At 49.3% G+C, this 15,548-nt stretch overlaps 1 protein-coding gene across 1 annotated transcript; it reads left to right on the top strand.

Annotated features, from left to right (window-relative positions):
* Nucleotides 1-1,089: 1,089 nt before the first annotated feature.
* On the top strand, nucleotides 1,090-12,338 carry MAP1A (microtubule associated protein 1A; the record flags this gene model as incomplete). Its single annotated transcript, XM_084267957.1, has 3 exons — nucleotides 1,090-9,628; nucleotides 11,054-11,286; nucleotides 12,183-12,338. The coding sequence occupies exons 1-3, from the start codon at nucleotides 1,105-1,107 to the stop codon at nucleotides 12,336-12,338; spliced, it is 8,913 nt and encodes a 2,970-aa protein (XP_084124083.1). The 5' UTR covers nucleotides 1,090-1,104.
* Nucleotides 12,339-15,548: the final 3,210 nt, after the last annotated feature.

Raw genomic sequence — 15,548 nt, 5'->3', positions numbered from 1 at the left:
CTTTCAAGGTTCCTTCCAACTCCCAACGTTCTGTGATTGTGCACCAGATGCTTAGAACGTCCTTCATCGATTGAACACACAAATGCTGCAGGAAGGGCTGGTGGTATTTTGAAAACTGATACTGTTCTTGCTGTAACTCATCAGCAAACTGCCCACCTTCATTTATTTTAGGCTGATTTTTCTCATTTAGTTCTGGTACCATTTATTTGCCCACTAACTAGTCACTTAAGAGCTGTCTAAGCAAAAGAACCCAGTGTAAAGAGGTGTACTGATAGATACAGATACTTTGGAAGTCTAAGATTTGATGCTTCTTTGTGCAGGATATATTCAGCATAGCTCTAAGGAGCCTTGGAAATTATACTGACCTTAGTTCTACTTATCATGTAGCATGTCCCCAAGCCCATATGTGTATCAGGGAAGGAGCTGTGACTTTCAAAATAGGGTCCAAGAGAGAAAATTAACCTGAATTAAAAAAGAAGTCCTATGGCACTAAAACTGCACAAAGTACTATATGATCATTCACTGTCCAGTCATAACTTCAGACAGTGATGCTTAGCACTGAAAAGGGTATCTCAGGGTTAGAATTCATACATTAAAAAGAAACTGCTACTTCTCAGCCCAAGCCAGGGACTGAAATACCAGGTTAAATAGGAAGAGGTAAGGAAAGAGGACAAGGTGGTTCCTGCTTTTGTTTTCTTTGGTGGGGTCTTGTCACCAAGCACTCCCAGCAGTCAGGAAAGCAACAGCTCATCATCAAGAATTTCAAAAAAGAGCAGATGACTTGGCATCTATTTGCAACTGGCTTTCAGACTATTTAATCAGTCCCCATGGTTTCCTGCCAGCACAGTGCTCATGGCAGCTTCAGTGTTTCTGCATTAACTGGCTTTTTTTTTAAGTGCTGAGTTGGTCTCAGAGCTCTATTTCACCTTTATTTATCTCTGTTTGCCTCATTAGGTCACCCAGCTTCTTAGCAGCACTGATTCAGATACCAAGGCCTCCCTTACTGTGTCGTGCTTCGGAGAAGGAGACTGGAGCAACCTTGGGCATCCTCGATTTCAGGACATTATTAATCTGAAACTGAATCCTGACCCAGTCCTGCCAGAAATGGATGGGGTGTCTGAGTTTGCAGAGTACGTCTCTGAGACAGTTGACGTGCCATCTCCCTTTGATCTCCTGGAGCCACCCACCTCAGGGGGCTTTCTGAAGCTTTCTAAACCCTGCTGCTACATATTCCCTGGGGGGAGAGGTGACTCGGCGCTCTTTGCTGTCAATGGGTTTAACATCCTTGTGGATGGTGGGTCTGACAGGAAATCTTGCTTCTGGAAGCTGGTAAGGCACCTGGATAGGATTGACTCGATCCTGCTCACCCACATTGGTGCAGACAACCTGCCTGGCATCAATGGACTGCTGCAGAGGAAAGTCGCTGAGCAGGAGGAGGAGCAATCCCAGGGCTCTACCAACTACAGTGACTGGATGAAGAACCTCATTTCTCCTGAGCTAGGAGTGGTTTTCTTTAATGTCCCAGAAAAACTGAAGATGCCTGAATCGTCCATGAAAGTAAAGAGGAGCATCGAAGAAGCTTGCCTGACACTGCAGTATCTCAACAGACTGGGCATCAAATCAGAGCCTCTCTACAGGGTGGTGAGCAGCACCATCGAACCCATCACACTGTTCCACAAGATGGGAGTGGGTAAGCTGGACATGTACATACTGAATCCTGTCAAAGACAGTAAGGAAATGCAGTTCCTAATGCAGAAATGGGCTGGCAACAGTAAAGCAAAGACTGGCATAATTCTTGCAAGTGGGAAAGAAGGTGAGATTTCTGTTCCCTATCTCACATCCATCACAGCCCTGGTGGTGTGGCTCCCAGCCAGCCCAACAGAGAAAATCGTAAGGGTTTTGTTTCCTGGGAACGCTCCTCAAAATAAGATACTGGAAGGTCTTGAGAAACTCAAGCACCTGGATTTTCTGAGGTACCCAGTGGCTACCCAGAAAGATATCACTTCTGGAATACCTCCACCTGTGCTGAAGCAGACCAAAATTAAACAAAGAACTGACAGTAAGGAGAGTCTTAAATCTTCCCCCAAGCCATCTGCGACAAAGCAGGCTAAGAAAGAAGAGGCAGTTGAGGAGGGTATTAAGGAGGTGAAAACAGAAGTCATAAAGGATGCTAAAATTGAGAAAAAGGTTAAAGAGCACTCAGAGAAAACTCCTGAGAAACCTGTTAAACATGAAAAGATAAAGACAGAAACAAGTGATGCTCTCAAAGCTGAGAAAAGAAAATTAGCGAAAGACAAGGTTGGAAAAAAGCATCTCAAAGAGAAAGTGTCCAAACTGGAGGAGAAAAAAGACAAAGAGAAGAAAGAGATTAAAAAAGAGAAAAAGGACTTAAAAAAAGATGATGGAAAGAAAGAGGAAAAAAAAGATTCAAAGAAAGAGGACAAAAAGAAAGAAACCAAAGCAGAGCCCAAAAAAATTTCTAAACCAGATCTAAAACCATTTACCCCAGAAGTAAGAAAAACACTATACAAGGCAAAAGTTCCAGGCAGACTCAAAACTGAGAAGGTGAAAGTCAAAGCTGAAAAGGAAGTACCTGCTGAACTGAAGGCATCAGCAGTAGAGAAGGCACCTGTACAGGTCGAACCAGGAGAGACTTCCATAGCTGAACAGAGGTTAGTCCTGTCTTCACCAGAAGATCTCACAAAGGACTTTGAGGAACTGAAGCACGAGGAGAAAGGGGCCTTGGAGGTGACTCAAGAAATGTCTGATATGGAGGTTGGTGATCAGATTATGTCAGGACCTGAAACCAAAATAAAAGACTCTGCTGACACAATTGCTCAGAGTTCCCTTGAAGTGGATCTGGCTTTGAAAACAAACATTCCTGATCAGGGAATAACTACTGCTGATAGTCAAAAGGGATCACCAGCAGAGGAAAAGGCAGTCCATCCGCTAGAACTGAGAGCAGATGATGCTGAAAAAGCAGAAGATGTAAGAACAGATGCCGATCATGACACAGGATACCATGAGGGAAAAGCTGAGCAGGAAGCTCAGCTGTTTCCAGACAAAGAACAGGCGCCATCTCAGACAGACCTCTTAGCAAAAGGTGTTCAGTCATCAGCTTTCAGAGAGGAAGAAAAGGAGGAAGAGGCAAAAATCTCTTTGGACAGAAAACAGAGGGAAGCAGAAACAAAGACTTGTGAAAAGTATTCTGAGGGGACAGAGGGTGAGAAGGAGAAGAGAGAGGATGTGATAGAAAAGGCAGAACTGGAAGAAAAGGAAGAACAGCACATTAAGGCAGAGCAGAGGGTGGAGAAGAATAGAGACATCTATGAGCTGAATCAGGGTGAGAGGGAGGGCAAAACATTTACCACTACAGAAAAAGAAAAAGAATTGAGTGACATGGGTGAGAGAGACAAGTTACTGGGAAAGGATGTGACAAAGGAAGAGTCATACCTGAGCAGTCTGCCAGTCCCAGCAGGAGCAACAGCAGAACACGTTTCATATATCCAAGATGAGACTATCCCAGGCTACTCTGAGACAGAGCAGACCATTTCTGATGAAGAAATACACGACGAACAGGAAGAGAGGATCCCACACCTGAAGTATGATGTCAATGCCTATGACATTTCTGTTCCCGACCACCCAGGCTCTTTTGAAGCAATACATGGGATACAGGCCATGCCTACTGCTGACCTTTCAGCCAAAGGCTACGCTGCCCAGGAGTCTGAAATCCTGGCGTACCCTACAAACATCGTGGCAGCACCTTTAGCTGAGGAGGAACACATATCTTCTGCTACCTCCATTACTGAATGTGATAAGCTTTCATCTTTTGCAACTTCAGTAGCAGAAGATCAATCTGTTGCATCTATAACAGCACCACAAACAGAAGAGACTGGGAAAAGCTCTTTACTTCTGGACACAGTGAACAGCATACCCTCCTCTCGGACTGAAGCAACCCAAGGTCTCGACTATGTTCCCTCCGCTGGCACAATCTCTCCCACATCATCCTTGGAGGAAGATAAATGCTTTAAATCTCCACCCCCTGAAGATTTCCACGCGTTAGCAGAAGCAGAGAGAAAACTAGAAGCTCAGAAAAAGGATCTTCATGAAGAGGCAGAAGATGAAGAGGAAGAAGAAGATGGGACTCCGAATATTGAAATGCCTGAGAAACTCAGAGGGCATTATGATGCCTCTATGTTTCCTCCTCAAAGATGTGCTGATAATGTACTAATCAGTGTTCCCACAGAAGTGATGCAAACTTCTGCTCTGCCATTATCCACTGAAGAAGCACCATTTTCCCAGGCTGACTCTGCAGAGGTTGAGGAACGATGCATGAGTCCTGACGACAGTACAGTCAAAATGGCCTCTCCCACCCCATCTGGCCCCACTAGTGCAGGACACACACCTTTCCACCAGTCTCCAGTGGAGGAGAAACTAGAAACAGTAGATTCAGATCTCTTTGAGAAACAAACAGATGCTGCTGTCAAGAAATTGGAAGGCCAAACTTCTGTGGTGAAGGGAGCCAAGGGTGAACCTCTCAGAGAAGATGAGGTGCCTGCAGCTAAATACAGACATGACAAAGAGGTGCATGAACCTGTACAGCACAAGCTGGACTTGAGCAGTGACCTGCCAGAGTCTCCTGTGGAGGAGGCTGAGGAAGCACCATTGGGGAAGGAGGAGCTGCCCTGGCTGTCCTACCACAAGCAGGACACAGTGGTGATAGGGGAGGAGGAAGAGCATCCTGTGCTGCCCCATGCCACAGCAGATGTCTCTCTGGAGCCAGAAAAAGAGCAAGGAACTAAAACCATGACAGAAAGTCTAATGGGATTCTCAAAACATTTGTCCTTTGAGCCATTCTCTACCACTGAAGCATCTTTAGGAAGTGTGGAGCCTCCACAGCTCACAAGCCAAAGCAAATCCGAAAGTGACAAATCTTCACCAGATGATGCCAAATCACTCTCCTTGACAGAAGAAAGTATTGGTAAAGAAAAATCCTCAGACATTTCTGTGAAGGGAGTGACTGCTGAAGAGGGAAAGCTGCTGTACTTCACAGGAGACACCTCTGAAGAGGAAAAATCTTCACATGTCTCCATTAAAGATATTTCTCCAGAAGAGACCAAGTCCTTGTCTCTCACTGAGAGTCCCAGCAAGGAAATCTCTTCAGACCAGTTTGTTAAAGGAATTTCTCCAGAAGACATCAAATCTCTTAGTTTCACAGAAGAGGTACCTGCAAAAGACAAAATTGTGTCTGGCTTTACTGACAGGTCCCCTTCAGAAGCTGTGAAGTCCATGGATTTCACAGAGCTGAGTGCAGCTGAATCACTGAAAATTTCTGCCAGAGAGCTCACAAAAGAAGTGTCCAAATCCTTTCCTTGCCTAGAAAGTAGCTCAGTTAAAGACACGTCACCCAGGGACACTTCAACTGAAGAAATGTCTCCAGATGACAGCAGTTTATTTTCTGCAGCAGAAAAGGGCCCATTTAGGGGAAGAGCTGCAGGTCTGGATTCTCAGGACGTGTCTCCAGATGCAAAGGGCTTACACTTCACAGAATCTAGCCCAGCTGAGGATAAATCATCGTTACACAGCTTCAAGGAAGCTCAAGAAGAAAAGTCTCCAGAAATGGAAGACTTCTACATGAGAGATTTAAGTTATGAGAAGAAAGTTTGGTTTCCAGAAGAGGTGGAGGAGATCCCTGTTCAGGGAAGGCGGCAGAGATACGATAAAGAGAGAGAGAGCACGTTCTTGGATGAGGTACCAGAATATGAAACAAAACCCCTCCCTAAAATGGGAGAAGAGGAGCTTCTGTCTCCAGCAGTGCCTGACAGCCACACCTGGAGAAGAGGAGAAAGTGAAGCTTGGAGCTCCATGTACGGGTATCCTCAGGAAGGAAGAGAAACTGGAAGAAGAGGGCAGTCACCCAGTGAGGAAGATGAGGATCTCTGCCATGCCGAAGACAAACCTGTGCTACTGCAAACAGAAGCAGAATGTTTGAAGATGGAATCATGTGATTACAAAGAGGACACACCAAAGAGTGCCAAACCTACATCAGAAACAAAGACAGGGGACCTCGTTCCTGCTGACATCACTCTCCCAGAAAGAACACAGATGGGAAGCTCTCAGTATGTCTCTGGGGGAGAAAACCAGGCCAAAGCATTCACTGGAGACAAAGAAAGGCAAGAACTGTTGTCATCTAAACATGACTACTCCTACTTAGATGATGAGGAGAAAGCTGTCCTGGATATCTATGCAAAGTCTCTGGACCGAGCGCTGGCGGCATCTCCCCCATCCCTAGTGGGTTCCACTCAGGAGAGGGAGATTGCCACAGCCCCAGACACAGACAGGCCTTACAGGATAGATCAGAGCAAGCCACCTTTACAGGAGGAAGTCCCATCAAAGGACACAGAGAAGTTTGGCATCAGGGATTTCTACCAGGAAATAGACTACAAATACAAGTCAGATAGAAAGCAAGAGGTTGCCTGCAAATCCCCTGAGGACTTCTATGACTCTACAGGAAGAAAAGAGCAGGTGGCAGCAGCATCCACCCTGTCACAGTCGACAGGATCAGCGGGATATGAACATGTGGCAGCGTTCCCAGAAGGAAGTGTTGCAATGGGCCACGCTGGGGCTGTGGGCTCTGCCAGAGGAGCAGAGGACTATGCCAGGAGCTCCACTGAGCCTTATTCCTACGAGGAAGGGCTCTGCAGGCCCAGAGGTGATGACAGTTCTACAAGACAAGAGCAAGAAGAAAGAGAACCAACTCCCTACCCCGATGAAAGAAGTTTCAAGTATGCTGACATCTATGAGAAGATCATTGTGTCTGGAGTTGGACCCTCCTCCTTCACACCCAAGGCTGCAGACCGGTCAGGTCCCTCTGATAAGGTGCCAGCAACAGCACCGATCGCTCAGAAAGATCAACATTTTCATGTCTCTGCAAAGGAAGAAGAGTCCTGCCTCTATACCTCTGCTGAGAAGGAGTTGTCATCTCCAGCATCCCCTAAAGAAAAAGCAGATTCCACCTTTGACTTTACAAACATCCATGAAAGATACTTGCCCTTGTCTGAAACAGATAAGCCTAGGATATCTGCCGGCCAGGAGAAACTGAAGGTGTCTTCTGGTTTGCCAGATCTGGACTCTGAACTGCACCCATCATCCTCAGGAGCAGCATTTGCCTCTCCCACAGACATGACTGACATGGCTTATCAAGAAAAACCAGCTGCCTATATCGACGCTTCTTGTCGAGACGAGAACGTCCTTCTCTCCAGCCAGGGGCAGGTGTCTCTGTCCCTCAAATCTGAGAGTCCAAGTCCCAAAGATACCTATTATGAGAAAGCAGCTCGGGGGGAAGAAAGCACGAGTGACTCAGAGTTAGAAAAAGGTGCAAAGGAAAAATCTGAGAAGGAGTCCAAACTGCAGAGCCCTGAGGAAGCTGCAGGCACAGTCTACGCACACATCTCAGCCACGGACGCGTTTCAGGTCACAGAGCCCCTTGTGCACAGCAAGCGCCAGGAGCCCGTCTCACCCAGCTCTACTGTCTCTTCCCCTTCTGATCCGGGGTGGAAAGATGAATATGGAGGTAGGAAAGCTGCATCAGCTGCTCTTGTGGGGCCATATGTGTCTGGTTACAGTGACCTGCCAGGCACAGGCAGAGATGAGCAGCCGTCAGAAACGTGCCACTTAACACGTGATGCCCCACAAAGGAGAGAGGCCTCTGAAAAACCCACAGAGGAGCCACAGTTCCATGTAACAGATTATCCAGGTGCAGTGGCGGTCTCAGAGTGCCAAGAGCAAGCCACTTACTTGAAATCTGAGAAACAGAGAGAGGTTGGGGCGACGGATAGCTCTTCTGGGTCTGAATGCTCCTTGCTAGGAAAGAGCGAAGCATCCAGTATCTTCAGTCATCAGCAAACCTCAGCAAGTCGTTTAGGGGATGTCTCTCTTCCTTTGAAAGTCCCTTGCTCTTTGGCCTCAGACCAAGGGAAGAAAGATGAGTACTTGGAGGTTTCTGAAAAAATCAGCAGCCTTGACTCATCTTTTACTAAATTCTCACCGCTGAGTCCATATGAAGAAGACAAGCTGTTCTCCAAAGCTGTGGAAAGAGAGCCTGTGCCCCAGCAGCAGCTGAAAGATGACTCTTCCAGCCTGTCAGAAGACCCTTCATCTGAAGCTACCACCCCTGTGATACCTACTACAGCAGAAAGTTTCTACTCTCATATGCTTTCCACGTACACGGGTGCAGGAGCAGAGCCAGGTAGTGGGAGTCTTTGGGATGTGCCTCCACAGATTCCAGATACTGCTGTGAAAACACACACAGCTGAAACCAAAGGCTTTGTGTTTGCTGAAGAACATGGTTCTCCATTCACAAGTGGCATGGGTGACAGCATTTCACCGTGCAGAAAGGAATGCCAGGGCCCACAGCCCACACCATTATCCACGGAGAGACAGCAGCAGCCCTGTGTAAGCAGTCCAGAGCAGAAGGCACCATTTGCAGAACAGCTGATGACACTGACATCCCTCCCTGACGTGTTGACGTCATTTCCTCATCATCAGCACGAAGATGAAACCACAGCCAATGGTCCAACAGAGGTGAGCACCACTCTGCAAGCTTTCCAAAGTACATACCATGCAGCAGAGGCAAAAGATGAAAACACGTGCCCTGGTTCTGACAGCAGTTTCTCTCCATGCGCAGGCAGAGCAGACACAGAGAGGCAGAGCCGTCCTTCCTCTCTGATGTCCCCTGAACACAGTTTCCAGCCCTTTTTCCCAGATATGCAGAGAGGTGGAAAAACAGGGGACCACGGAGATGCTTCCCATGAGATGGAGCCACATTTAGGAGGCAGTTTTGATTGTGGACTGAAATTTTCCTCATGTGACTACAAGCAGAGGAAGGGGGAGCTCTCTCCCTCGTTCATCAACCCAAGCCCTCATGAGCTCTCTGAAGATAGTGACCTCTCACAGGAGGATGGTCATCCTTCTGTGCAAGGAAGACCACCCCACACCGGTAGTAGCCCCATGCAAAGTGCCACAGTGGAGGAAACCCCTCCAACCTCAGTGAGTGATTCTGGAACCTCCCAGTCAGACTCAGATGTCCCACCTGAGACAGAAGAATGTCCGTCCATCACAGCAGATGCCAACATGGACTCGGATGAGGATGCTGATTTCCTCCCCGTGGACAAAGCTGTTGGGAATGCCCATCACACCAGTTCTAGGTCCAGCCATGACCCTCAGCCTGTTCCAATGGTAGATCCCCATCCCCATCCTCCTCACCCCGACGTCTGCATGGTGGACCCTGATATGTTGGTAAATGATCAGAGCATGAGCAGAACTGATAAAATTTCCAAGAAAGACATAAAAGAAAAGAACAAAGGTGTGAGGAAGCCTTTGAGCAAACCCAAGTCTTCCTCACCTGCTCGGAAATTAGATGTGAAAGGGAAACGATCACCTACTCCTGTGAAGCAGCCCTCAGACAAATCCCCCAAATCTGTCACTGCCAAAAAAGAAAGAGATGGAGGAGAGAAGCCCAAGCCACGCAGCGGGACGGGGCAGCCCCCACACACAGAGGATGAGTTGTTCCGGAGTAGTCACAGCAACCCTGGCAAGAGCCTTGTTAATGGCATCAAAACAAACCCTGGTAAGAAATGCTTCCTTCAGCATGCATTGTCTCCTTAGGTCCAACACAGAGAGAGATCGCTGAGGGAAACGTAGCAGAGCAGAGAACAGGACCTCCCAGTCAGGAAGAAACTGTTCCAAGCAGTGGTAAGGTAGAGGGGTTGTCACACAGATCACTTGAAAAGACCAAAGCCTTGAGGAAAACTCACAACCTCTGCAGAGCTGAACACAGCCACCTCCAGAGAGCAGACCTGGAGGGGGGTGGGTGTTTAGAAGTGGGTGCTGACAAGGAACAAAACGTGGCTGTTAAGAGCTGGTAACCTCTCAGCCCCTGAGTGGGGTGTGCTGCCCTGCCCCCAGCTAAAGCTGTTGTTAGAACAAGAGGACAGTGCCATGGTCAGACCCGTCCTCTCCTCTGAAAGGTGGAGCAGAGATGGGGTGGAAACAGCTCCCACGTCCATGTACCACACACAGGGCACTGAACAGGCGGTCTGACTGTAGGAAACTCAGGTCTTCTTCCTAAATCACAGTGTGAAAGAGGGACTCAGCCTCAAGTGTGTGTGCAGCCGGTTCAGAGACAGAGCAGTACTAGTGCTCTGCCCCAGGGCACCGGTGCTGCGCAGGAGCCAGCGGGTGGGCTGCGCCTGGAGCAGTGCTGGGAGCTGCCCAAGGGCTGGACTGGCTGGGGCAGGTAGGGATTCTTTGTGCAGCAGCCAGGCAGCACTAGGAATTGCCCGTGGCAGCAGTTAGTGGCTCTCTGCTCACAGGAGGGACTACCCAGAGAGAGAACAGGTAAGGAAGGAGCAGGCAGAGGCTGCTGTGATTGCACAGAGAGCAGGAGGGAGAGAAGGGACTGTGTGTGCGTGGATGTGTGTATATATCGCTGAGTGTAATGACTCTTCTTTTACCATCTCTCATCTCATGAATGTAAGCAGTGGTGAATGGGAAAAAGGCAGGAAAGGTTTGTAGGGAAGAGCAGTGGAGTCCTTGGGATAGCAGCTGGTCACGGGGGCAGCAGAAAGCCCGGCTGGAGCTCCCAGAATGACTGTAATGCCCTGGGACAGCATATAAAGGCCACCAGAACAGGTTTCTTCAGAAAATGCAAGTTATTGAACAGCACAAATGAGGACTAAGTATTGGTTGGAACAACTCTACAAAAGCTAATAATGGAGATCCTTTGATTCCCTTGCCCAGGAAAGGCCTCTGAGCCTAAAGCCCTCCAGTCCTGCCCCAGAGAGGATCACGATGCCCTTTCCCTCCCAAGATCTGTGACAGCACCAGCCCAGAAATTACCCAAGTCACCTGTGAGCAGCAGAGCCTGGAGAAACCTGATCTTGATTGCTGCAGCTGCAGGAAAAACCTTTCTGGAGTTCAATCTGTCAGTCTTACTGTGAGTGTCTGTCTTTCCATCAGGGTTTTGATAGCCCTTCTTTTCTTTTCTCTAAAGCTTCCAGTAGTCCTAAGAGCAGTTTGCCTGTGCCCATGGGTCCGCCTGTCTATGTGGACTTGGCATACATCCCCAACCACTGCAGTGGGAAGAACACAGACCCGGAGTTCTTCAAGCGGGTTCGAGCGTCCTACTATGTTGTGAGTGGGAATGATGCAGCCAACGGAGAGCCGAGCCGCGCGGTGCTGGACGCGCTCCTGGAAGGGAAGTCCCAGTGGGGGGAGAACCTGCAGGTAAGTCATGGACATGCCAAGGAGTGTGTGTGTGTGATGCTCCTTGTGTCACAAGTGATCAGGTGTGTGATGGTCACAAACATCCCCAGAGGGAGTTCAGTAAGAGAAAGCAAATGGTGCTGGGCACGTACTGCTCTGCAGTCTTAGAAGGGTAACTTTGTACCTGGGAGGAGGAGGAGGAGACCTGCAAAATGGTGTGAGTGGAAGCAGCTATGTCCTCCTTTCACATCCTTCTGATGGGAGGAAGCACTTAGAGATCATATGCTCCTCCTTATCTGCTGCAGGGTGAGCCTGTCCTCAAGCAAGGAGGAGCTGAATTTTCACTGCAGTGTCCCATACCCAGTGCATGTGCTGCTGCCCTTGCTTGCTGACAGCAGCATTTTATTACTGCTTTTAAACCAGAGTGTATTTCTTGCAAAGTCAGGTTTGCAGGACATCCTGGATGGGCACTTCTGTAGACAGGTACAAGAGAGTGTGTGTGATTGTTCTTTAGAATGAAGCAGCCTGATTCCAAGGTCCTCGAGTGGCACAGTGGGTCAGTAGGCACCTAAAGTCTAATATCAGGCCATTGACAGTGGCACTGTCTGCACTGTTCCTTTTCACACTGAGGGATGTTTCTAAGGCTGTTCCTGGAGCTCCATGGAGGGATGCTCTCCCTTGCACTGCAGCCATTTGCAGCATCATTACGGTGTCGGTACCACCAGTTTGCAGCCAGCGCCGTTCTGCTGGTGCTGCGTCGGGTCTGCCTTAGAGATCCTGACATCTGAAAGACATTAAATAGAACAAGCAGTACCAAGGGGACAGTGTTCCAAAATTAATGGGAAATTTTAGCTGCAGGTCCTGTGGGCATTGTTTGTCACTGCAGTTCTCAGACAATCATCCCATTCTTTTCCCAGGTGACACTGATCCCAACACACGATACAGAGGTGACACGAGAATGGTACCAACAGACCCACGAGAAGCAGCAGGAGCTAAACATCATGGTACTGGCAAGCAGCAGCACTGTTGTGATGCAGGATGAATCTTTTCCAGCCTGTAAGATCGAATTCTAAGTCGCCCACACTTTGCGTTCATCCATTGACTCTCCAATCACCGATGCAACATCAGAGACACCATCTAATCACAGTCCAGTTCTCTGGTTTAGTCCTCTACATGGTTCCCATTTGTCAGGCAATCGGGTATCCATCTAGCTCAGCACTGGATGCCATGAGAAAGAAGTGCAGGGCTCTGTAATATTCTGGACTGAGCTAAGAGTTAGTGCAAGAGCAGTTGCAGGCCAGGGGCACTTTCACTTTCCCAGCTTTATTCTGCTGCCTGTACAGTTTCTGTAGACTATCTTGGCTGCCTTGCTGCTGTGAGAGCTTGTCCGACTCTCTTCCCGGCTGCCTTGCCATTTAACTTGTAGCACCGCCAACTCATCTTCTGGTGAGGGCTGAAGTGCTGCTGCTGCATGTGGACAGTGCATGGGGGGCAGGGGGTGGGGGGCAGAGAACAACACTAATTAGCAACGAAAATGCACCTAGGAGAGGAGGGAAGGTGAAACCCTCCGACTGTAACGGGACAGTGAAGGTCATCCTTCCGTCTCCATCCTGAACGTACGGGCAGTGTTCTGAGCAAGGGGACCTGTACTCCACCAGGCAGGACCACTCTTGTCAGCTCTGCAGGTTTCTGTCCCAAGTATTTGGTTGTGGCATCCTGCAACACCTACTCACTGCGCTGAAGGAGCTGGGATGAAGGACGTGCTTGTTTGGGGGTGGCAGTGGGAGGGGAGGGTTCAGCCTGTTCTTTGCTACAAAGAGCACATTCCTAACCTGCTAACTTGAGCTTTGCACACAGAGTGGCCAATTTACTCCTGCAGATCAGCAGTGTGACGGCAGGAGGCACAGAGGGGCTGTTGCATGAACAGTCACACGAGTATCCAGACGCACAACTACAGCCCCTGCTAAAGCAGAAGGGCTGAAACAACCCCGGCCGCTAAGACGTACGTGAACCCTCCCTGTCCCTGTGAACCAAAGGCTTTCCTGAGGAGTGTGTGAGGCAGCTGAGGAGCCCACCTGCCGTACGGGGAGAGGCCGGTGAAGCTGCTGTGTGCCAGCTCCGCGAGCAGCAGCAGTCCTGTCGCTGCCCTTATGCCAGTGATCCGGGCCTCTCAGCTGTACTGGAGCTTTTTGTTGTCCCTGTAAGTGCCCAGGACATGGGGAACGGAACCTGTGATGTGAGTAAAGAGATTCTCCTTCCAAAAACACTTGGGGAAAGTAGTTTAGTCAGTGTAGCTGCTCTTAGTTCCTCCACACCCGTGGCAGTGACACGCAGACGTGGGCGAGGTGCTGTGCACATCCTGCAGCTGTGGCTGCCTGTCCCTGCTCTCTGGCCCCTCTGGCACCAGGGGAGTTGTGTGTCCCAACTGCATCGTTGCTACCGAACCGTCACCCAGAGCTGCCTCGGGTGCAAACCCGCTCCAGCCCCCAGGGAGTGGCAGTGCCCGGGGTGCTGAGCCTGCAGCACCAGGGAGCCCTCCCTGCGCTGAGCGGATCTGACCACAAGGGTGGCTTTTATCTGTCTGTGAGACAAAGAGCGTGGCAGCAGGGTGTGCTCTGGGGCAGGAGAGAGGAGGTGGAAAGCAATGCTGCAAGCCTTGACGCAGGACTCAAAGGTATTTCCATCTGCTGTGTCACCCACTGTGCTTGGCCCCGAGCCAAGACCTGACTCCATAATAAGCATCCTAGGACGCTGCGTTGCGCTTGCCTGGGGCACTTCAGTCTCAGTGCTGGCATTCTGGCAGCTGACATAAAGAAAATGCTGCTTAGAAACCTGCTCCTAGGAGAAAAAAGGGAGTTTCTAGGGAAATGGTTTATTTTGCATTTAATTTATATATTTATTTTTTGATGTCAAGCTGCATTTTGTGAGGATTTACTATTTTAATTTATATATGTTAACATAACACCATGTGCTCTTAGTGTCAGTTTAGAGGTTTCTTGGTACAAATGCCTAGATGCTGCAATTTAAACAACATAGGAAGACGATGGCAAACTTGCTGGCAGCAAAAAGGGGTCTCTGGCTGCAGCCTGCAAGGCTGTGTCTGAACCCCAGCAGCTGCAGGACAAAGCCTGGGGCGAGCAGCGCCCTCCCCTGGGAGCAGCCAGCCCTTCTGACACAGCCCTCGTTAGGAGCATGTGAGCTTACTCAGGGATTTAGCAAATCCCTGCCCTGTGCTGTGTTCATTTTACCCATGGAGTCACGGCGTGTCAGCCAGAACAGATGTCATTCTGCACCCCGAGGGGGGTCAGTGCCTGGGAGTGATGGCTGTGGCACTCGCAGGCTGTACCACACCTGCTCCTGCCCCGGCCCTGCTGGGGTGGGGTGGGGGGGCTGCCTCGTGTGCTGGGAGACCCCCAGCTTGCCTGTGGTGGGACTGGCTGCCAGCACTGCTGGCTCCCTGGCTCCCCCAGCGTGGCTACATGTACAAGCTGATGCACTAACCTTAGGTAGACCCACACATGAATGTGTTCTCGATTTTAAACTTGAAGCAATTCTGACTAAGCAGCAGTCGTAGTGAGGCTTTGCAAGGTGCCTGCATCCTCTGGCAGGAGTGCTGCCCGCGGCGAGCCGCGCTCCTGCCCCGCAGCTGTGCTGCTTGGACAGCTTTACCCCACCCCTCGCTTTCCTGTCCTCAAGGCTCCAGACATTTTATTTTGTTTTAGTTGTTTGTGGCAGTCTGTTCTGCCTTCAGCTTCTCTCCCTCCCTCTCTGTCTTACCCTCCCATCCTCCCCACCCCAAAAACACAACCTACGGGGGAAAAAGACTTGTAAAAATGCCAATTTGTAAAGAGTCCGACCCTGCTGAGCCTGCAGGAGCCAGCAGAACCCATCCAGAGCCAGAGGTAACACGACAGTGTAGAGAGAAACAGTTAAACTCTGCTTTTGCTTGTTTCTGCATGTGGGCAACAACGCGTAATCTTCCTGTATGTAATAGGTACAAAATACTATTTTAAACCTATAATTAAAAAAGTGAACGTCTTAACTGTATTGAAATGGCAACTTGTGCTCCTAGCTTCTTCTATGCTTAATGTTTTAAGAACAGAGCCCTGATTCTTTTCTTCAGCATCATGTTTCTCTTTTTTAGTTCCCTGAGTTCTGTCCTTTTGCCCATCTCCATGTGAAACACTCTGTAACTAACCCGCTGTCAGGAGAGGAGCCCAACACATTAATAATAAAGCCACATTAATTGCGAACAGGAGCCCGTCCAGCAGTCTCAGCCTGTT

Source organism: Gallinula chloropus (assembly GCF_964237585.1).
Source record: "Gallinula chloropus genome assembly, chromosome: 9".
Lineage (NCBI taxonomy): Eukaryota > Metazoa > Chordata > Aves > Gruiformes > Rallidae > Gallinula > Gallinula chloropus.
Note: the sequence above shows the minus strand (reverse complement) of the source record. Positions and strands in the feature narration are given on the sequence as shown.